General features: G+C 38.7%; 1 protein-coding gene across 3 annotated transcripts; it reads right to left on the bottom strand.

The window, feature by feature from the left end:
* Positions 1-1,490: 1,490 nt before the first annotated feature.
* On the bottom strand, positions 1,491-22,711 carry LOC120121795 (citrate synthase, mitochondrial-like). Of its 3 annotated transcripts, none has more exons than XM_039141078.1 (20): positions 22,620-22,711; positions 22,165-22,221; positions 22,003-22,065; positions 21,685-21,726; positions 21,334-21,399; positions 21,126-21,191; positions 20,885-20,998; positions 20,729-20,792; positions 20,532-20,614; positions 19,903-19,952; positions 19,738-19,815; positions 4,625-4,753; positions 4,417-4,459; positions 4,217-4,303; positions 3,348-3,449; positions 2,781-2,888; positions 2,625-2,675; positions 2,142-2,215; positions 1,951-2,002; positions 1,491-1,860 (listed from the first exon to the last, which is right to left on the bottom strand). In XM_039141078.1, exons 2-20 carry the CDS (start codon positions 22,213-22,215, stop codon positions 1,762-1,764), a joined length of 1,422 nt encoding a protein of 473 aa, XP_038997009.1. In that variant the 5' UTR covers positions 22,216-22,221; positions 22,620-22,711; the 3' UTR covers positions 1,491-1,761. The 3 variants fall into 3 exon arrangements, with proteins under 3 accessions (XP_038997009.1, XP_038997008.1, XP_038997007.1); XM_039141077.1 differs by lacking the exon at positions 22,620-22,711 and adding an exon at positions 22,425-22,581; XM_039141076.1 differs by lacking the exon at positions 22,620-22,711 and adding an exon at positions 22,388-22,572.
* Between the last annotated feature and the right edge of the window lie 1,015 nt (positions 22,712-23,726).

Here is a 23,726-nt window from a genome sequence, read left to right as displayed (position 1 = left end):
CCTGGAAGCTTAACATTGTGTACTACTGCTAGCACTTTGTCTTTGGTTTTACAATTATAACTGTGATAATTTTCCTATTAAATTCCCTTCTTTCTTAATTTTGTTCGACAAGAGTAAAAGTTGATAATGTTGGTTACAGGGATGATCGGAAGATGCACTCACTTTTGCTTTCCGTTTCATAGATGCTACCATTTCAGTTCCAATCCAGGGTATGATGAAGTCGAGTTATTGCAGAACTCATTGAATTGTTTTTAGTTCCTCTTCCATAAAATCGGTAGAGCAAGGGGCGGCCTGAGCTGACACGCAGCTTGGGCCGAGGAGGGAGGAATTCAGGTTGGTGGAGGAGCAATCAAGAGCTGCCAAGTGATCAGCAAGAACAGCCAAACATGCCTTGACTTTGGAATCTTCCATGGATAAGTATGGAACTCGTATTTCGATTTCAGAGATGCAGAGATATTGGATAAGTATGGAGCTTTGCACGAGACAATGACAGATGTGGGATGGGCGGCTTTTTTGTTTTACCATAGCATGAAGATGAAGATCGAAGAAGAAAGTCAAATGAAAATGGTGGATTTTGAGTTAAAAAGAAGTATGGAGATGAGAGAATGGAGATGGAAGAAAAGGGTGGGTCAAAATAATGGTCAAACGGTGCCAAATCAGCAGTTAACATTCCATGTCAGCTTTTCGTCACCCACAGTAACAGTTGTTAACGTCGAGTGACCAATTTGTAACAAACGCTAACGTTAGTGGCCGATTTGTGACTTTTGAAACATCAATGGTAAAAACGAAAATTTACTCAGACATTAGTGATCACACATAGTTTTCCCTTTTAAAATTAAAATTGTTAATTGAGGAGGGCAAGCGACTCCCTCAAATTTTCTTTTTGGCATAGATAACCGGTGTCCTCAAGTTTTGTATCAACATCAGGAATTGATTCAAAAAAGATATTTATGAGGCAAGCTTTTCAGGGGTAATTTCCACCTCCCCGTGCACCTCCACGGTTTCATTTCACTCATTGGTTAGGGATCCAGACTATAGCTTCGCTTGGGCAAGATTTGTACGAGTACCCTAATTTGCAGCATTTTGTAGATTTCTGAGGCAACCATGGATACGAGCAGTGAGACCAAGAGATTTTCATAATTGCATGTTTCACTTCCATATTTTATTGTGCCTATATATACACACGACAATGATAAAAAGCAGAGGGACACAACACGATTCTCAATATCCATGCAAGTGGAGCAGAGGGCAGCTGTGCATTAGAAAATTTCCTCTCCTGCTCAACTTCACTACCATCATTGAGCTTATGTTTTGCGTAAAAGATTGGCGGGAGATATATGAAGATTAATCTCTTCTTTACAATCTTAACCATGTTTTGCGTTGCTCATCTCATATTTTTACAGGTTTAATCATATTACGCTCATGTTCAAAATCATAAATAAACTGATTTTTCTTAATTAGGGTCTTTAACCGTAATTTCTCTACGTATCAAATCAACCAAACCATTTTATAAACCAAAATTTCAATTAATCGTGGTCCATAATACAGAACATGGTAGAACCAGAAACGGTGAAGTTTATTTCTTAGAACCAAGCTTAAAATTTGGTAAATTTGATAGAATTAGCTCAACTACTGAACAAATAATTATTTTTCTAGTAATTTTCCCAGCAAACAAATAGAAAAATGTAACAGCTACAAAACTAAGCCTTGTGGGTGGTTTATTTAGTATTATCCAAAAAAAAAAAAGTTTATCCACCAACTTTAAGCTGCTTTTGCTTTCTTGCAGTAAATTTCTAGCCAATCCATTGTAACACTTTTTGGCCTTTCGAGGGGCAATCCTAGTGCTCGGTCCCATATAAGCTGAACCCACAAAAAACAAAATATTTAAATACAAAGCAACACCTGGCGGTTCACAGAAACGCAGATGAAATATTGCAGCAAGAAACAAACCTGAGAGCAAATTCCAATACTCCTTGATACACCAAAAAGAACGGTATAGTATCTGCGCATGAAGTTCAAAAAATACTTTATCCTTGGGAAAATGAAGAATTTCTACACCACTAGCAACACTATTCATGCTTCCCAAAGAATGAAGACTAATAAATGTTCATACTATATGAAAGAAAAGCTTCAGATGGTACCTTGCTTCAGTCAAACCAAAATGGTTCAGCAGCACTCCACTGTGTGCATCAACATTGGGCCAGGGGTTTTTAACCTACAAAGCATCCCAGAACCAATGTCAACAAAACCAAATATAATAGGTCAAAATCGTAAGTTTAGTTGAAGAACCCATGCCCAACGGGTAAGGGTATGGAGGTATGACCCTTCAACTATATAAATTAAAAACATATTCATGCCAAACACAGCCGGATGGCAGTACCTGAAACTCATCCGAATTCAAGTAACATATGCTTTAATGACTACATCCGCGAGAAGATGAGGACTCCTACCTTAACATATTTTCTAAATTATACTATTCATTTCAAATAATAAACCAAGCCAGCAATGGTTCCAGATTCTATCTGTTAACAACAGATTTACGCGGTCTTCTGAACTTTACCACTGCATTCAAGGCCGTTCTTTTTTGATGTGTTAAAACATGCAGAAAGTAAATCAGAAATTACCTTGCCTAACTCAGTAAGAATAGGAGGTACCACCTCATAAAGTTGCGAAACCTGCAATGATGAAAATGATGTCACCTTAGCAACAAACTAAAAGTGAAAACCGTAGCAGACAAATGAAAATCATTAACACTCAATCATCAAGGCATAAGTGAGAACCAGCTTGAATAAGGGATCATCAGGCAAGTGCTTTAATGCAAACTCCCTCTGACACATGTATCTCGGATCAGTTTTACGCAGCACTCCATGACCAAATCCTGGGACAACCTGCAGACAGGAAGTACATTGAATTAAGACATCAAAGATGATCTAATTGAGCTTCTAATAAAAACTGAAAAATAAATCGTGCTATTCGTCATATGAAGGATGTTTAAACTCCCTTTTTGCTCAAGTCCAAAACCGAGGATCTCAAAAGGTAAAACACAATCTTAGTTAAACTTCAAGTAAGGCAGCAAAAGAGCTCAAAACAAATAGAAATTTCAAAAGCAACCACAAGATGCTTATAAGCACTGAATTGCTCTCCTTCTGAGCTCAATAAGTGTATCAAGATCAGATGTAACAACGAATAATGATAATGATGAAGCAGGAATGAAATTTACACATCTACCAAGTGTTACAGATTTAAAATATCACCAGATGGACAGGTGCTGTATTAAATGCTGAGGCAGAAGAATTTTCATAAAATGCTAAACTAAGTCTTATATTCAGATAAGTTTCAGACAATACCTTGCCACCACTCAGTGTTTTCCAGACATAGTCTTTAAGCTGGTCTGTGGATATATTCTCTCCACACTCATCTACCACAGATTTGATCCACAGTAACACTTCCTGCAATGAAACATTTAGCAATAAATCACCAGGACGCAGACTGGCTCATAATTTCAGATTCAAGCTCAGAAACATCAGGGATGATGCATTGATCAAATTAATAGGGTAATGACTATTATGATGGCAATAATCAGGAGGTGTCTATGCTAGCTGTTCATTGTTTAGATGATTCCAAGCTGTAATTGTGGTTTTGCAGAGATTAACAAATTTAGCAAAATACACAAACATTATAAATATTTGAAGCAAGGCTATTTGCTTCTATGAGTAATGAAAGGATAGGTAATTGCATGGAAAGCACCAAGGAAAAATCAGGCTCCAAAGAGATAAATGACACCCATTATAGGTCTTGGGAACCCATTGCATAGTTATGCACTTTTTTCTTTTATTTTATATAAAATGGTGGTAGGGGATTTGAGACAGAATGAACTCATCTACAAGAATACGGTATAATCATATCATAGGAAGTTTATGAGTAATAAATATAACTATTATCTTCCACTCAAGAACTATTGGCTGCAATAAACATCCGGGTACAAGCAGTGCCTGAATTTTTAACCACTGCCTAAAAGACTTTGCAAAGTCGACTCACTTGAAATTTACCATTACAATCAGGTAAACGCCAATAAAAACTTGAGAACGTATGGACAAACTTCGCAAACCGAAGCTTTAGAAGCAAAAAAGCATAGTGCCCTACATAAGACATAATATTTACTAAAACATAGTTATAGAAAAATGAAAGGCAACTCAAAGTCTGAAAGATCTAATACCTGATTAGCAAGACCATGAAGTGGCCCAGCTAACCCATTCAGTGCAGCTGCGAAGGAAAGATAAGGATCTGAAAGGGCACTGCCCACCTAAATTCAGATCATCAATACAAACAAATTAAAAAAAGCACCAAGCATTGGTCAGATTGGCATAAGGTTGAAAAAAAAGGCTGTAACCATACTAATAACCATTTGTAACTTACCAAGTGGCCAGTATGGGCACTAACATTTCCACCTTCATGATCACTGGAGAATAGATGAAATCCGTAACATTAAAGTGACACATTATTTGACCAAAAATGATGGCAAGATATCATATTGGTATAAAATTAAAAGTAAATACACAACTTAAATTCTGCATGACTCTATCCCATAAATCATATGCTCTATAGGAGATTCACAAAAACAAACCAATGGATAGTGACATAAAGCCTCATAAGCTCATGCATTTGGGGACTACTGAATCCCAGCATGTGCGAAAAATTTCCTCCATAATCCAGCGAGTTATTCATCGGAATGAATTTTCCATCTTTATACATCCTTCAAAATCAAAGAGAAACAGAACTTTATCAAACAAGGATCACAAGGACCAGGCTAAAATCGAATTAAATGGTACGTCAGATCAGCATATTGGTAAAGGACCACTTTAGACTTGTATCTAATTTAGGTTAGGTGTCTGAAATTGAAAATTTATGTCCAAGTGTTACAGCCTCTGTCTATAAATTTGTTGGGCGTGTTTTAACTGAGATTTGAATTATTGAAATTTTTTGTTTTCAGATTTCCTCTTTGTTCTCTCAGGTTCAAATTGTTTCACTTCTTTTCTCTCTATTTCCTGTTATCTCCCTAAAATTCCTAGATTCAACGTTTTCTGCCTCTTTCACTCTTCTTGCTTTTTTTTTTATAGGAATAGTAGGCCTCATTAAAAACCCCTTCATGATTAATGCAACTTGAAGATAATTCCTTAATCAGCGGAAGGAGGAAAAGAGTGCCCTAGGAATTCATTAACATCAAATAATTACATAGTAATACAAGGTCTAATCTCCCTAAAGAGATAGAAAACCAAAAAGAAACAACCCTTAACAGAACATAATTATCAACCAATGCCAGCCTTAGCTAGGACGTCCGCCTCTATATTGGTTGTCCTATTAACCCATCTAATAAGACCTTCACAAACACTAAGCTTTTGAATAATGTCTTTAACAATTTGAACATAAACGACAGGACATAAAACAACATCCTTAACCCAGCCAACAGCCACCCTACTGTCACTCTCGATAATCAACCGATCCTTAAACCTATGACGAATAGATTCATAAAAATCTAAACCCTTTAGGATAGCTTTCAATTCCATCAAAGTTGGAGGCCCCAGACCAGCAGCCTCTTTGAAGGAGCCAAGGATCAAACCAAACATGTCTTTTAGAACACCACCTAAACCACTCCTCTTCAAATCACTCGAAATAGCCGCATCCACATTAAGTTTAATAAAGCCCTTTGGAGGAGGGGACCAGGGAAACTTAGTTGAAATCCGATTAGAATCCCTAAGGAAGGGTCAGCAATAAGGGCATCCTTGGAGATAGAAATCTGAGTTTCCTTAGCTAAAAACCATGAAGCAAGCCTGAACCTTGCTAGAAAGACAATTTCTGCTCGATCTACCTTTCCCTCCTTCGAACACTATAGAATTCCTAGTTTTCCATATTGTCCATAAAACCACTCCAGGGATAATTGACCAAATTAGAGAGTTGATCTTCAAGTCAGCCCATGCTAGTAGGAATCTTTTAGCATCTTCATGAAAAACAGACTGCAAATTCCAGTAGCTCATGAATTTAGTCCATATTGGCCAAACAACCGAACATGAAAAGAATAAATGAGATGGTGACTCTTCTATTAGCTTACAAAAAGGACATAAAGTATCATTTATGCCCTGAACATCTCTCTTAACCAGAGTTGTCTTCACTGCCAGCTTCTTTAAGATCACTTGCCAAAGAAAAGTCTCCACTCTTGGAGGCAGCAAGCCCTTCCAAACAATAGTCTTCCAAAAATTAACTTCCTCCGAATCAGAAGTACCCGAATAAGATAGATTAGCACATGATTTAACAGAGAAAACCCCGTCTCTAGTACCCTTCCAAAACAGTCCATCAACAGAATCAACTGAAATAGAAAAATCTGAAATAACAGCCATCAAATTTGTCCATTGCTCAAATTCCCAGTCATTCAACTCCCTTCTCAACTGAACGTTCCAAAACCAGCCCCACGAGCTGTATTCCCCAAACTGAAATAATTTTCCAGTTTTGTTCACTGCAATAGAGAAGTCTATGGAACACGACCATTAAAGGATGATCCAATGCCCAATTGTCTTGCCAAAACCGAATATTCCTCCCATTACCAATTTTATAGCTATATTTGCTTCTGATTACACATCCCATCGAATCAGCTTTAAAATGATTACTCACCATAGATCTCCATATCCAAGAGTATTTAGGAGAAACATTACTGTCAAACTGTATTAAGGAAGAGTCAATTTTGTATTTGATGCAAAGCATTTCCCTCCAAATCGCCTTCCTCTCAATAGCAAACCTCCAAGCTCATTTTTCCAAGAGTTTCCTATTTATCACATTTAAATTAGGAATTCCCAAACCTCCTTCAATCTTTGGTTTACAAACATCGGACCAGCTCACCCAATTAATCTTTTTTTTCCATCTCCACCACCCCATACGAAATTTAACAACAACAACAACAAAACCCAATTCCCATATGTATAGGGTAAGGGGGAGGTAGGGTAGTAGGCTGCCCCCAACGCCAGGTTGAGAATAGCTTCCGTGGAAGACCTCCGGCAGTCAGAAAATTAAAAATATAGATAAAATGCAATGCATGTATAAATAATTACATAAATACATAGCTAAACAATATTCATATGCAGTCATTAATATCATATGTGCTTCTGTAATGGGGAGTAATCCCTGCAAAATAATCCCTGCGAAAGAATCTCTGCATATAGACAGAAACATAAGACCCGGCTAAATTTAACAGAGGAAACATGACGAGAATGACGAGAATGATACACAGAAGTCAACGATAGCAAGCTCAGTTCTAATCTTTCATAAATACCAATAGCAGAAAAGTATAAGTAAAAGTCATGGAAATTACTACAAATGCATTAAAAGAAGACAGAGATGATACACCCTATAGATGTGACCCACATTACTCGACTACCCTAGTCACAAGCCTCCATAATTTCCTATCATAGGTCATGTCTTCGGTAAGGCCTAAATCCATCAAATCAGATCTCAAGCAGTCTTCCCACTTCCGCCTTGGTCGTCCTTTCCTTCTGGCACCGTCGACTGTAATCGACTCTATCCTCCTGACCGCATCCGACGGTAGTCGCCTAAGGACATGCCCAAACCACCGTAGTCTTCCCTCCCTCAATTTTTCGGAAACAGACACCACCTTCAAGGACATCCTAATAGTAGAGTTTGTCGTCATATCCCACAGAGTCCTACCACATGTCCATCGAAGCATTCTCATTTCTGCGGCCTCTATCCTCCTTACGTGATCCTTCTTGGTTGCCCAACATTCTGATCCATACAACAGCGCTGGTCTTATTGCCATTCTATAAAATTTTCCCTTAAGTTTTAGAGGCACCTTCTTGTCACACAAAACTCCAGTAGCGGCCCTCCACTTTAGTCATCCCGCCTTTATACGGTGTGTAACGTCATCATCTACACCCCCATCTTTATGTATCATAGACCCTAAGTACTTGAAACAATCCTTTGAGGGAAGAACGTGTCATTCTATGCATACTTCTACATCTTCATCGTTTTGGTTCCCATTGAAGTTTGAACATAAATACTCTGTCTTTTCAATATTGATCCTTAAACCTTTTTCTTCCAAAGCAGTCTTCCAGGTAGCCAGTCTACTATTCAACTCAGATTTTGTTTCAGCAACTAGGACAATGTCGTCAGCGAAAAGCATACACCAAGGTATGTGGGAAGTGAACATAGGACTGATTTAATTAGAACCAGCCTGTCTGCCATAGAAAGAGAGGATCCTTTCCAGCCCGCTAACCTCTTATTGAAACTCTGAACCACTGGATCCCGCAGAATGTTGGAGTTTCTGCGTGGACCAAGAGGGAGTCCCAAATATTCTGAGGGAAAAGTACCCACTGAACATCCAATCGTAGCTACCCATTCCTTAATTTCCTCTTCATTCAAATTTACTCTAAACAATTTACACTTCTTCAAGTTCAATTGGAGTCCAGATATAATTTCAAACACTCGAAGCACCCTCTTCACATTCAAAATCTGTTTTTTCGACGAACCACAAAAAATTATAAGGTCATCAGCAAATTGAAGATGCGTTAAATTAAAATTCCTCTCCTCATTTCTAATGATCAAACCCGAAAAAAGCCCCTCTGAATCTGCCTTAAGTATTAATAAATTCAAAAGTTTCCCGACTATATTGAACAACAAGGGAGACAAGGAACAACCTTGACGAAGACCCTTAGCCATTGGAAATTCCTCAGTTGGAACCCCATTCACCAAGACTAAAACAGTTGTTGTTATACACTTCGAAATCCAACCTATCCATCTAGAACCAAAGCCCATTTCCTTAATTATTCTAAACAAAATAGGCCAGTCAACTGTATCATATGCTTTCTTAAAATCAACTTTAAAAACACATCCTTTTAAACCATTCTTCCTCCAAAAGTCGATCCCTTCATTGGCTATAAGGGAGCAGTCCAAAATTTGTCGACCAGGGATAAAAGCGAATTGACATGGACTGATTAAATTTGAGATACATCTCCTAAGTCTCCTCGACAAACAATTAGAGATGATCTTGTATAAACCACCAACTAAGCCTATAGGTCTAAAATCATCTAGACCACCAATGTTTGAAATCTTTGGAATGAGAGTGATAAATGTATGATTTATTCCATGTTCCCATTCCTTCCCCAAGTAAAAATTATGAAAAAATTTCATAATTTCTACCTTAAGGACCAGCCAAAACCTCTTGAAAAAACCCAGATTAAAGCCATCAGGGCCCGGAGCTTTGTTACTGCCACAAGACTTCACAGTATCCCAAACTTCCTCCTCTGAAAATTCCTGCTCTAAGAACTGATTCTGATCCAAAGTAATTCTGGAAAAATCCAGTTTTAAGTCATCCATTTCTAAAGTAGATAGGTCATTGTAAATTTTAAAGATATAATCCTTAACTATGGCCTTAATTGCAGTCGGGTCTTCTACTGTATCTCCTCTAAAATTTAGGGCAACTAGAGCATTCCTCTTATTCCTAACCGTAGCACAGGTATGAAAGTATTTAGTATTGCGATCCCCATCTTCAATCCATTTCGATCTTGAGTACTGAAACCAAATCTGCTCCTGAATCTTGTGAAGTTTCCACAATTCTGCTCTGTAATTATTCAACTCTGCTAATACCTCACTGTTGATAGCACCTTGCTTCTGCTGAATATCAACCTCTATCTTCGAAATTTTCTTCTCTAACTCAGAAATCAAGGCTCCTGGATACTTATCTCTTTCCAGCCCACTTCTTTATTGCATGTTTAGTACTCCTTAGAAGACTAAAAGCACCTGCCTTCTTTTGATTTTTCTTACAACTCTGTAGAGAAGAAATAACCAGATCCTCAAAACCTTCTTCATCCATCAAGTAGTTGAAAAGTCTAAACGGTTTTTGACCCCAATCCACACCTTTATTCACAAGCACTATAACATTATGATCTGACAATGACCTTGGTAGAAGAGACTGAACAATGTCTAGAAATAGCGCCAAAAATTGACAATCAACCAAAAAACGATATAATCTTACAAAAGTGGGATTCTCTTGGTTATTACACCAAGTGAACCTACCCCCACTCATAGGAAGATCAATAAGACCCGTATGAAGAATAAACTCGTTAAAGATCTCCATTGAACTCCAGTTTTGACCTCTGCCCATCTTCTCATCTTCTTGTAAATAGACATTGAAATCCCCTCCCACACAAACGGGACAACTCTGTCCACTAAGATAACTGCTTAATTCTTCAAAAAAAAACCAGGTTTCTCCTCCTCCACTGCTGGACCGTAAATATTGATGAAACTACAACTGAAATTATTATTCCGAAATTTACCAAAAGTAGCTATAAATCTCCTGCTAATAAACTGCCTCTCCAGCTCAAAAATATTGTCGTCCCAACAACACAATAAACCCCCTGCTGATCCAATTGAAGGGGATTCCAAAACTCCTTTTAGCTTATTAATCCCACTTCTAGAAAAAGACCTCTGAAATTTCTCAGTCTTGGTTTCTTGCAGCCAAAGAAAAGTAGGATTTAAGCTAGTGACTAAATTCTGAACAACCCTTTTTTCATTTTTCCAAAAACTCCTAACGTTCCATGAACATATTACTAATTTTGTCATCTTCATAAGGAAACAGGTACAAACTAAAACCCTCAATCAACCATACCTTGATTAACCCCAATCAAGCCTTTCTCTAGAGCTATAATTTTCTCCAAAAAGGCTTTTTTCCCTTCCTTAAAAGATACCCCTAGAAGCTTACTAACCTCCCAAGTTACTAGAGCTTCTTCCATTAAAACCGAGAATGTTGAGGAGGAGGTTGTATTAATGCTCACCTGTTCAAGGGCTTCCCTTAACAGATTCCTTCTAGTTCTTCTAATTAGCAAAACCAGATTTGGATCTTAAGCACTCACCTTTTGAAAAATAACCTTTTTTTTTATAGAAATTACAGGCCTCATTAAAAACCCCCTTCTTGATTAAAGGAATTCTTGGGAAAGTTCCTTAATCATAGGAGGGAGGAAAAGAGTGCCTTAGGATTTTATTGATTAGGGACTCATTACATAAAATACAACCAAAACACACTGACAAAGCCATAAAAATTACATAATATTTAAACAAAACTCCCTAACCGACCAAACCTTCCTTAAACAATATCAAAACTTTCCCAGCCCCTTCAGCCTTAATAGACCAAGAACCTGCTTGAAAACCTCTATGACCCTTAATAATATTCATCCAATCCCCTGTTTAGCTAGAGAATCAGCCTCACAATTGCAACTCCTCAGGATATGTCTAATAATGATTTCCCTCTCCAAGATTATGGAAGCAATTTTTTGAACCAATGAACTAAGAAAACGAGGAGATGAAGTCGGCAACAAAATCCAATCCACCACTGATTTACAATCACTTTCTATAATTAACCTTCCTTCCAAAGCCCAATCCGTCGAAAGAAAGAAATCAATGCCTTTCTCAATGGCTTTCAGCTCAGCGAGTAGGGGGGGGACCTGGACCAACAGCGTGCGAGAAAGACCCTAGAATTTTACTATCCGAGTCTCTTAAAATGCCCCCAATACCCCCCAGCAGCCCATCCCCACTAACTGCCCCATCAACATTAACTTTAAAAAAATGAAGTAGAGGAGGACTCCATCCCTGCACCTTGATCCTTTTACGGTCACTACTCTGATGCTTATCTGCAAGTGTAGGATCCCCTACAAGAGAGTCAACCTGAATGGAAACATTCGGGTACTTGGCTAGGAACCATTTAACCAATCTGAATCTGCATATGAAGAAAAGAGTATATCTGTCCAGTTTCCAATCTTCAAAAACCACTGAGTTTCTTGCCTTCCATAATGACCATAGAACTACCCCCGGAATAAGGCTCCATATAATTGACTTAGGCCTTAAGTCCGACCAAGAACACAGCAAAGAGACTGGATCTTTAGGCAACACAGACGAGACTCCCCATAACCTCTAGAACTTACTCCATAGTCCCATGCAACCAAACACGATATGAACACATGTTGAATTGTTTCCTCCTGTTTAGCACAAAAAGGACAAAAGACCTCCTCCAAAAGAACTCCTCTTCTAATCAACTCCGTTCTAACTGCCAATCTTTGATGAGCAACCTGCCAAAGAAAGGTTTCGACCCTAGGAGGAGCCAAACCTGACCAAACAAACCTTTTCCACATGAAATTACCCCCTGAGTTGAAAGAAAGGGTCAACCTGCAAGCTTTTGCAGTGAACAATCCATCTCCCTTCCCCGACCATGCCAGAAAATCTTCCACCGAATCCGAGAGACCTACATTCTCCAATTATGACATCAAGAGAATCCAGTGATCCAACTCCCAATCGCAGAGATTCCTCCTCGTCTGAATATTCCAAATCCATTTGTTCCTCATTATACTGCCAAACTCTGAAACTTTACCCCACTTATTATTAGAAAGAGCGTAAATCCTTGAAAATTGATTCTTTAAGGAATCCTCGTTTAGCCACACATCATGCCAGAAATCAACCGACTTTCCATTGCCAATTTGAATCTTCGAGTGAGATCTCAAACCATATCCAATTTCGTCCTCTGCCAAAAAATTCTTTGTAATACCCTTCCATATCCAAGAATCCGACGGAGAGACTGCCTTGCTGAGGTCTAAGGACTGGATGCTCACATTATGTCTGCTGCAAATCATGTTCTTCCAAAGTGAGTCTTTTTCGTTAGCGAACTTCCACACCCATTTACCTAGCAGCACTCTATTGGCGAAATTCAAATCCAAGATTCCCAAACCACCTTCCTCTAAAGGTTGACAGACCCTTTTCCAATTCAGCCAGTGAATTCGACCCTTTGAAGGACCCTCACCCCACAAGAAGTTTGCCACAATAGAGTTAAGCTTCCTATAAACCTTACTCGGCATCCTGAAAATAGAGAGGAAAAAATTGGTAGAGATGATAAAACAGATTTAATCAGCACTAATCTGCCTGCCATAGATAATGTAGAAGCTTTCCATCCGGATAACTTCTTTCTAAAACTTTGCATAACTGGCTCCCACAAAGCCTCGGAGTTTCTTTTTGCTCCTAATGGTAGACCTAAATATACTGTAGGCAGTACTCCAACGGCACAACCAGTCTCTTTCGCCCATTCATTTAATGTCTCAACCTCCACATTAATCCCATACAAATTACTCTTCGACAAATTCAGATGAAGTCCAGTCATTATGCTGAAAATCCTCAAGACTCTCTTAATATTCTGAATGTAAGTAGATGATTCTCGGCAAAACAGAATCAAGTCATCAGCAAACTGTAGGTGAGTTAAACTAAGGGCATCCGAACTTCCAAAAGCAAAACCCTGAAAAAGTCCCACATCCGCCGCTTTTAATAACATGCGATTTAACAGTTCCCCCACTATATTGAACAATAAAGGAGACAAACTACATCCTTGTCTCAGCCCTTTTCCCATCGAGAACTCCTCTGTAGGAGATCCATTCACTAATACCGATATTGTCGCCGTTGAGAGGCAACATTTTATCCATGAAACCCATCTGTCCCCAAAGCCCATGACTCTCAATAATCTGAAAATAATTGGCCATTCAACCGAGTCATACGCCCTCTGAAAATCAGCTTTGAAAACCACCCCTTTCAGCCCTTTCTTCCTCCAGCAGTCTATACCTTCGTTTGCAATAAAAGCACAATCAAGAAGTTGTCTCCCCGGAATAAATGCGAACTGTGAAGGGCTTACAATATCTTGAATCACTGAAACTAGTCTTCTAGCTAAGACTTTGGAGATGATTTTGTAGAGACTGCCAACTAGACTTATAGGTCTATAGTCCTCAATGCATTCCGGATTGTTTCTCTTTGGAATCAGAGAAATGAACGCGTGATTGACACCATGGTCCCATTTTCTCCCATAATAGAAATCCTCCACAAACTTCATAAGTTGTCCCTTCAAAGTTGGCCAGAACTTCTTGTAAAAACCCATTGTAAAGCCGTCCGGACCTGGGGCTTTCGAACTGTCCGAAGAGAAAATAGCCTCCCTTACTTCCTCCTCTGAAAACATAGTCTCCAAACTAATCCTCTGATCTCCTCTCAATTTATCAAAATCTAGATTTAAGTTCTCCACCTCTAAAAAATCTTTGGAATTAAAAGCTTTCTTAAAGAACTGAGAAACATGGACTTTAATCAACTCTGGATCTGTTATCACCTCACCATCCACTTTCAATGTCGAAATAGTGTTCAATTTGTTTCTGTTTACAGCACATATTTGAAAGAACCTAGTGTTTCTGTCACCATCTTTGATCCATTTCTGCCTCGACAATTGACACCATATCCTTTCCTCAATTCTGTGCATTTTCCAAAGCTCTTTCATGGATGAAAGAAGCTGTTCCCAGTCCAAACTGGATAGCCCACCACTTTGCGCCTTAATTTCCAAGTCATTTATTTTGCGCTCCAACCTCGTAACATCTTCAGATATCCCCTGTGTATTTCTGGTTGGCCAATCCTTAATACGCTTTTTAGTACTTTGTAATAACCCGAACAATTTTCTTCCCCCTCTATCATCGTTCCGATCTGACATTGCATTTTGAACCATATCTACGAAGCCTTCATCCTCCAACATATAATTAAAAAAACGAAAGGGTTTAGGTCCCCAGTTCTTCCCATCTTCAACCAATAAAATCGGGTTATGATCAGACAGGGATCTAGGTAGCAACTTCTGAACCGACTTGGGGAAGCATCTTAAGAAGCTAGAACTTAATAAGAAACGATCAAGCCTTACCCAAGTGGCACTTTCTCTATTACTACCCCAAGTGAACGAGCCACCTACCATTGGTAAGTCAAGTAGGTTTGACTGTTGGAGGAAATTCCTTAGCAGACCCATTGAATGCCAATTTTGTGATGCACCTATCTTATCCTCTTGTTCGAGATATGCATTAAAATCTCCACCAATGCAGAGTGGCAGATCAACATTGAGAACATAACCCAACAATTGCGTGAAAAACTCCTCCTTATCTTCTTCAACAGAAGGACCGTACACATTGATAAAAACACACTCCACCTTAGACACCTTGAACTTCCCTATTAACACCTGAAATCTACTGTGATTAAACATCTCATTTACCTCATAAGCATCTTCATTCCACAGACACATCAGTCCACCCGCAGACCCCTCCGCTGGTTGAAAACTTAATCCCTTCAACAGCTTACCTCCTAATCTTCGATTAAGTCCCTTCTGCCTTTTACTCAGTTTTGTCTCCTGTAAAAACATAACAATCGGTTTGACCTTATTAACAAGTCTTGACACCCCTCTAATCTTTTCCTTTCTTCCTAAGCCCCTAACATTCCACGAAATAAAATTACACTCCATCATAAACACTTCAATCCCAAACCTTCAAGAAACTGAAACTGGCTTACAGACCAGCTTCATCCATCCCCCCTACACCTTCCTCCATCTTTCTAATTTTATCCAAAAAAGCCTCCCTCCCTTTCTTGAAAGAAATGCCTAATCTCTGACAAACTTCCCAAGTACTCAATGCTTCCTCAAGAACATTAGAGAAAGAACTAGAGTAGACTGTAGAAACTTCTGCATTGGCTAGAGCTTCTGAGATTAGTCCTTTTCTCTTCTTTCTGTATAATCTCCTATTCCTTGAAATAATAGACGGATCTACCACCCCACTAATTAGAGGCAGACTGCTATTAATGTGGCCCGGGGAAGTATTCTGATCTAGGGCAGAGCCGATTGAATCCTTATCCTGACTCCTATCCCCTGAAGCTGAAGAACATTGTTTAAAATTATGAAGAACCATCCTGTTCTGAATGTGTCTGTGACTCACCTCTGAACAAAGCCAAACTCTTCTTGTTTTCGACCTTTTATACACCCTATCAAAATGTCCACAACCCCTCAAACTTGTAGAGGTCTTACTAGTTGACAGGCCTTTCGACACCTGATATCCCAATCTCCATCTCTTGCAACTCTTCACCATCGGATTACTAATAGCCTTTTTAGATTTGCTACCTCTTTTACCCCTATCCAAAACCTCACTTTCCTTGCTATTATCCAACACCTCCTCCACCCTGATACTACTGTTTTCCTCATAAGAATCAGATAGTATTTGGTCCTGAAAATTATTTTCATTATCCACAGGACAGCACTGGGCTGAAGGAACAAACCCATACTGCTCAGGCCCAACCTCCTCAGATCTACCCATTATAGAAGTAGTCCCATAATCTTTGACTCCTTTATCTTGTCCCGAGGTACCATCTTCCACGCTGAACACCCTTTTTCTCTCAGCATCAGGAAACTCTGACACAATCTGCTTGCTTTTCGTCTCACCTAGTACTGTCCCCTCAACACAGTGGTCAGCTCCTATAATATTATTGACTTCCATGTTAAAATTCAAATTGCCATCAATCCTCGTGCCAGCCCCATGAGCTGCACCTGACACCGACTGGAAATTCAACTGTCCTTGCAGATCTTCTCCATCTGCCCTATTGATCCCTTCCGATCGAGTTTCTGCCCCCGGGACTACTCGACCTCCCACAGAACCACCATCTTCTACCCCACCATCAACAACCCCATCATCTAGCTCAGGAAAGAACTCATCACAACCTTCCACTTTAATCTCAATAATAAAGGATCTACCATAAGTATTAATGATTTCCTAGGACGGTATATCAAACGGGCTTTCCACTCTTAACAACATACGCGCTACCCTACAGTCCACTCTTTGAGCTGTTTGATCCTGGATTTTTACTAGCTTGCCCCATCTTGCAGCCAAACTAGAAAAAAATGGCACTGACCAGCAATTTAGAGGGACACCCATCAAGGACACAACACAGTAAGATAAAGGAACACCCTTTGACTCCAAGACAGGCTCCAGCCTTTCAAACCAGAAGGACAAAGCCTCCCATTTGTCTTCCACCGCTGCGATTTTCTCTTCCTCGGACTGAAAGACGATCAGACATGCATTTTTCGCATATCCCCATCTTACCACCTTGACATTAAAACCCTCAGTCCTTAAACCTCTCTGCACAAGCTCCACTTCAAACATCTCTTTGCATATGCCAGTTAAAGATGATCTTAACCAAGTTCTTTCTTCCAATGGGATATGCACTTCCAACGACTTCTTAACCTCCATCGAACCTCCCCCACTATTCCTCTTTTGACCCTCCGAAACAACCCTTCCCACTACCGAATCCTTATAAGATCTTCCATCATGAAATTTGCTAAGCAACTCCCTCCTTCTCGCCTCAACTTGGCCTATTGATCTCTTTCCGCGCGACTCCACTTCTCTGACCTCTGCAGACCCCACACCGGTATCTCGCTCTCGACTCGTCGGATATCTTCTCTTCTGGTATTTTGCAATCGACACCGATATTTTTCGACCATCTACCACAACGTTATTCATCCTATCCTTTGCATTGAACAGATCCTCCTTACTAGCAAAATGCACAAAAGCGAATGTATAGTCCTTATACTTTGGCCTCCTATTAACGAACGGAATGAACACTTTGGTCACCTTGCCAAAGTAACTAAAACGCTCCCATAAAACACTTCTATGAACTCTCCTACTAAGATAGTCTATGAAAGCTACCCATGCTCCATCTCCAGACAGTGCTCCATCTCTGCCTGAAGGATCAGAACCAAGTGCCACGTTCACTCTCTCACTAACTTTCTCACTCATAATTCAGAGCTTGTGCTAATAAAGAATACTCCCATCAGCAATGAGCTCTGCTGATAAACTAAGCTGTTTTTTAGTATTGGAATCCACATCAAACTTTCTCTAACTAACTATGATTCCATCTGCTTCAGTCGAGGGGTTCAACAAATCCCCGTACCAATATCTTCTTTCCCTCGACCTTCTATAGACCCTTTTGCAACTGCTCAAACTTCTAGTTTCTAGCACATCTCTCTCTGTTGTGATCTTTCTTCTAGATCGATGTAACTGTCTCCCCCTTGAGATGATTCCTAAATCAGTTGTAACCAATTCAACCGATCTTAAGACTTTTTCTTCAGCCTCTATTTCTGCAATAACCGACTTTTTTGCAATTGGGCTCTTCTCCAAAACTTTTAACATTTTACTGTTTTTTCTGATAAGTTCAGGTTTTGAACCAATTCCCTAAACTTATTAATTGTAAATGCTGGCCCAAAAATAAAACCCGAAAAGCCTTTTGACCCAGTCTGCCCAGAGTCTTCAGAATGGGCCTGAGATCCATCAGCCAAATAATTTTGACTTCTAATCCCCAAACCTGCAAACTCACCTACTTTTAAACTCCCAACATTTTGACTTTCTGGCAGACCACCATTAATACCTTTCCTATCTAAGGAAAGTCTTGATAGTTGTCTGTCCTCACCAGCTCCTCTAGAAACATTAAAAACTCCCTGGTCAATCCAATTATCCACTGACAGACGATTTTTCTCTACTGCACATGCTTCACCTTCCCCACGATCTGACAACAATCTGTCTTCATCCTCCTCAGATATAATCTCCTCAAAAAATGCCTCGCGGAAATCTTCCACCGGAAAATTACTGAAATATGAACTTGAATACTCACTTGCTGATCCGATCTTGATACTTACTTTGAATGATCTTCCATAAGATCCAAGAGTGATCACGTCTGGAACATCAAAGGAACTTGCCACGCTCAATAAAATTCTTGCCATTGTGAGGTCTTCTCTTTTCCTTGTACCATCGTGAATATCCACCACTGTGCCCCATCTACCTGCTATCTTCTCGAAGAAATGTTCATTCCAGCATAACAAAGGAACCCCTATTAATTCTGCCATGCAGAAAGCCATTGGAACTCCATCCTCATTCAGTAAAGGTTCCACTCGTTCAAACCATTGTTTTAGAACCTCTTCCTTGTTGCTCCATAAATGCAACATCTCCTCAAGAGATTTAAGAACTATAACGCAAGAATTCCATACATAACCCCATCTGGCAATTTGAACATCATAGCCTTCTTTTAATAAGGCATTCCGAATAAACTCAACCTAAAAAGAGTATTTGATAATCCCTGTTAAAGACCTCTTAACCCAGTTGGCACTTTCTGATGGAATATGCATTTCTAAAATATTTTTCTTGACATTCCTCCTCTGAAGATCCTCGGAAAATAGTTCTTTGTTCCCCCTTGTATTCCCATTGGTCATCAGAGCATCCCTATAAGTTTTTTCGTCCCTTCTGCTTCTGTTGAAATTTTCTACTTCTCTTGATTTTGAGGAATCTGCATTGTTCTGACTAGAAACCTTGTTTGAAGAAGTATGCATCCCCCCTGACCTTGGATGCCCGTCCTTAAATCTGGCAAGACTAACTGAGATCTTCCTTCCATCAATCAAAACACCATTTAACTCGTCAACAGCCCTTTTCAAATCTTCCTCACTCTTAAAATGAACAAAAACAAAGGTGGAAAATATGTATTTTGGATTTCTTATTTGTTTGGGAATAAAGACTCTCATAACAGGACCATGGACTAAGAATATTTCCCTTAACATACGACGAGAGACCCTTCTACTAAGATTGTCGATAAACGCCGACCAACACTCATCAGGAACTAACTTTTCTTTCAACTTCTCTCTCTCTACGTTTTTCTCTCTCTCACTCATCTTTGTTGCAATTCCCGAAACTTCACTCTTCTTGCTTTACATCACTCAAAAGTAAACAAACAAATAGCTACAAGATTCCAGAACACCAAAAGGAAAATTTACAGACCAAAGTCACCTAACAACTTATCTACACTATAGACAAGGTAGTATTGACTAACCTTCTATAAACATAAGAAGCTACCAATGGCACACGAGCAATCAAACTAAGAGCATCTTCATATGTCGGCTCCCAATACCTGAAAGAAATATAATAAATAAAAGGATGCATGACCCCTAGAAAGTTAAGTTATGCCATCATAGCATAACAGCTCAGAAGACCTTACTTTGTCTTTGAAATTCCTTTCTCATATGCTTTCTGAAATTCACTTTGAACCTAAAAGATTAAAGTTGTTCAATTTAGATACATGCATATGAACTTAATAATACAAGCTTGAAATACAGGTGCCACCATAGACTTAAAGCATTACATTTACACCCAGAAGATAAACCTAGGATAAAGAAGTCTATCCGAATAAGAAAAGGAAATAATAGAACCAGAACAACAAATATAGACATTCACCAGAGAAACTCAAAAACATATACATAAAGATTATCCAGTTAACTCTCAACGCTATCCGGTTATTAGAAAGTGGTGTTTCCTGACTAACATGAGATAAAAGAGGACATCTAGTCTAAAGTGACATTTTTTTGTTTAAAAGAATAAACGTAGGGATCTTCAAATATATAATAGTTCAAACTCCAGAGCAACCTTGCCAACATGAATTTTTGAAGAACAACAGTTATTGTCAAAAGTCATCCTGTCCATCTCACCAAACTAAATGATTAACAAGTTAACAAAAACAATAGGACTAAGGAGCTGCAGTTCCTCTAAGTTTATCTTATTTATGAAACTGAACAACACAGAACATCAACTTTTTTCACTTAAACCAAATGCATGATTAAGCATTGTAACCTGTAGTGCCATAACACCAGTTGCAAATTGAGTCATTGGATGTGCTGAGACAGGTAGAGCATCAATGGCCTTGAACACGTAATCTATAACAAAATAAAGAAATCCAAGAAAAATAAGAATTGCATTGTTTGAGTAAAGAGAGAGGTGGAAGTAATTTAATGTTTACACCTGCAAGGAATAATGCAGAAGTTACAAACCTGGAACAACAGCACGGTCATGCAATTCCTGAGATAAAGCATCCACCTGAGCTTTGCTTGGTACCTGAGGCAAAGGATGAAAGCGGTACATCATCAACCATACAGGCCAAAATCAAATATCCTGTCATTACTAGAACCTCATGCACAATTGCACACCTTTCCTGTCAAAAGAAGCCATAAAAGACCCTCAGGCAAAGGTTCTCCATTAGGCTTTGCAGCTGGTAAAAGCTTTTGACACTCAGGAATAGACAATCCCCTAAAGCGAATTCCCTAAAAAAACAAGACCACCTTTTAGAACTATCACATAAATGTTAATTTATGTTCCAGTAATTACCGTAACTTGAGTACAAAAGTCTACTCAAAACCCTGTTTCTGATGGTAGGTGAATGAGCCATACCTCATCTGGGTCAAGTAATGAGGTTTCCCAAAGCAGCCCTGTCATTCCTCTCATTCCGCCAATGACCTTTCAAACACAGTGTTGTAATCAGTTAATGCAAAACCCAAACATACATCCACAAGTCATTCAAATATTTCTAACTTTGAATAGAGAAAAGAAGCACAAAGAAATCTTCACTAGTGCAACATTTTAAATATAAATGCTATACCATATCAACAGTGATATTCCCAAGTTGCACTTTTCCATGTTCTGCCCTCAGTTTCTTCAGGCGCTCCTGGAAAAAAAAACAAGAAGACATTTAGTGAAGGAAAAGTTGAAACTGGCTATGATCTATAATCATTGGTGGAATCACACAGATGATTGAATATCCTCCAGCTGGATAAAACTGGGATAAAGGATTAAAAGTTGACATTGAGAGTATTAAACAACTTATCAATGGAGTGGCATGCATAAAAGATCGTTATAAATTAAGCAGTGCTGGCTCATATGGTAACTATATCTACATCTATCTAAAAGGAAAAATGGAACCCCATTGAGATTTGAGACAAACAAAATAAACCTGTTGTTCTGGAATCAATTCCTTTAACTGTGAATGAAGATCCTGCAATGGCGCCAAAGAAGTTAATTAGCAAATATAAGCAAGGGTGAATACAAGCAAAATCTAAAAAGAGCAAATGGGAAGAGCACGTAGTGATTGAACCATTTTGAAGTTGAAATATACAAATAGTAAATATAAGATTGTAACTTTCGGGAAAGGATTTAAATAGCATCCACAACGTGCCATTGTGGCCCCTATTAAGCAGTTTTGGCTCCTCCCATGATCCCGTCACCAATAATAATAATATAAGTGTAACAAGAGAATAGAAAAACAACTCACAACATCGGAAGAAGTTTGCATTTGAAGCCATCTGACAGAGGTGCTGAGACTGGAATGCTGTTTCTGCATCATAAAGAAATCCAATATATAAGAAGTTAAGCAAACTGCTTACTGGGAGAACAAAAAATTATATGGTAAATCAGACAGTTGTATCGAACTTACCACACGGGACCTTAGCCTAGATAGCGCTGATACACCCTTCAAAAATACCATCGTGCACTGCAAAAGGAAACAAAAAATTAGAATAGAAAACTCCAGACCACACTCTTTCTTCTTCAACGATTTGTTGTATCTTTGTTAGGTTAGAGTAGTTCGAATTTCCGATTATTTGTCAAACATAAATGAATAAAAAATTAATCAAACATACAAAGTAAAATGAATATATATGATCAAAGACTTGATCTGCATAAAATGGCAACTACAGGTAACAAATGTTACCCTCTCCAAAGATCTATGAGTAGCAATAAGATCCACAAACAACTCGACGGCAGAAAAAACAGAGATGATAAAAAATTAACTGGTAATTAGACTATTTACAAAGAGTTACAGCAAGCAAATCGAGCCCAATGAAGAAATTAAATGATCGATTTTTGAGTTAGATAAGGAAGGAAGCATACCGGTCAGAGAAATACAGCGGAGATGGAAAGCGGTACACGCAGATTTTCGAGTTATTATTTTTCGCTTTATGCTTTGTATTTCAATTCTGTTAAATTATTTGGGATATATCAAATTCCGCTAGTACCCTCCTTTGCCCTTTAGAGCCAGTTTGAATCAAAAAATTTAGCATTCTCAGCAATATTTGTTTCCCGATCATGTTTGGTTGGGGTATGAGTGAGGGTAATGTTATAATACTAATAATAACTTTTGAGGTTTTATTCTTAGGAATGTTATTCCCGTATGTGTGTTAGGTTTTATTTTATTCTCGTGCTAAGGGCTAAAATACCCTTTTTCCAGCTTGCCACTGTGCGATATCTTCTTCTCTCCGTGCTGCGAAAAATTCATCGTTCCTGGTAAGATTTCTTCTCCACTCCCTTTCTTCTCCCCGCTAGCATATGTTTCTGGGTCAAAAAGAACCCTTCTCTTTACCGGGATTATTTATTTCAATATTATTCCCTTAAATCCTCCATTGTCGTTCTCTTACCCAGTCTAAGACACGATTCTTCAGCTCTTCCTTTCTCTTCTTCTTCTGTACAAAACCCTAGAAATTCTCTCTCTAGGGTATGGTTTCTGGTCCTTTATTGAATATTTGATCGTTGTTCTTTGTGTTTTTTTTGTTTTTCTGGTTCATGTTTTTTTTTCTTTTGATTTTTATGCAGATTTTGAATTGCACTGTTGTTTAATGCTCTGATATTTATATATGTAGGATTTTTTATTATCATTATATGGGGATATATATGGCATGCTTCTAGGTTCATCAACAATGCTGGATTTTGTATTGAATGTCAGTTTGATTCAATTTAACTTGGTCTGATTTGGTTGTTTCTGTTCTTATCAAGATAGCCTCGATCCACTTGAGGATTGTTTTCGAATCAGGATGGTTATTACTCTTCTTCAGACATGTGGGCACTACTTTAACCAAGGTTCTTCCAAGAAAAAGCTTGATCGGTTCTTGGTCACTTCCAGAGATATATTCTTAGCAAGGGTGTCTTACCACTAGATATTAAATTCGATTTGTAGGTAGGCAAAATTGGACTATTGGTTTTATGTTTTAGAATTTGTCCTTT

Source organism: Hibiscus syriacus, unplaced genomic scaffold (genome assembly GCF_006381635.1).
Source record: "Hibiscus syriacus cultivar Baekdansim isolate YM2019G1 unplaced genomic scaffold, ASM638163v2 tig00110383_pilon, whole genome shotgun sequence".
NCBI classification, from domain to species: domain Eukaryota; kingdom Viridiplantae; phylum Streptophyta; class Magnoliopsida; order Malvales; family Malvaceae; genus Hibiscus; species Hibiscus syriacus.
Note: the sequence above shows the minus strand (reverse complement) of the source record. Positions and strands in the feature narration are given on the sequence as shown.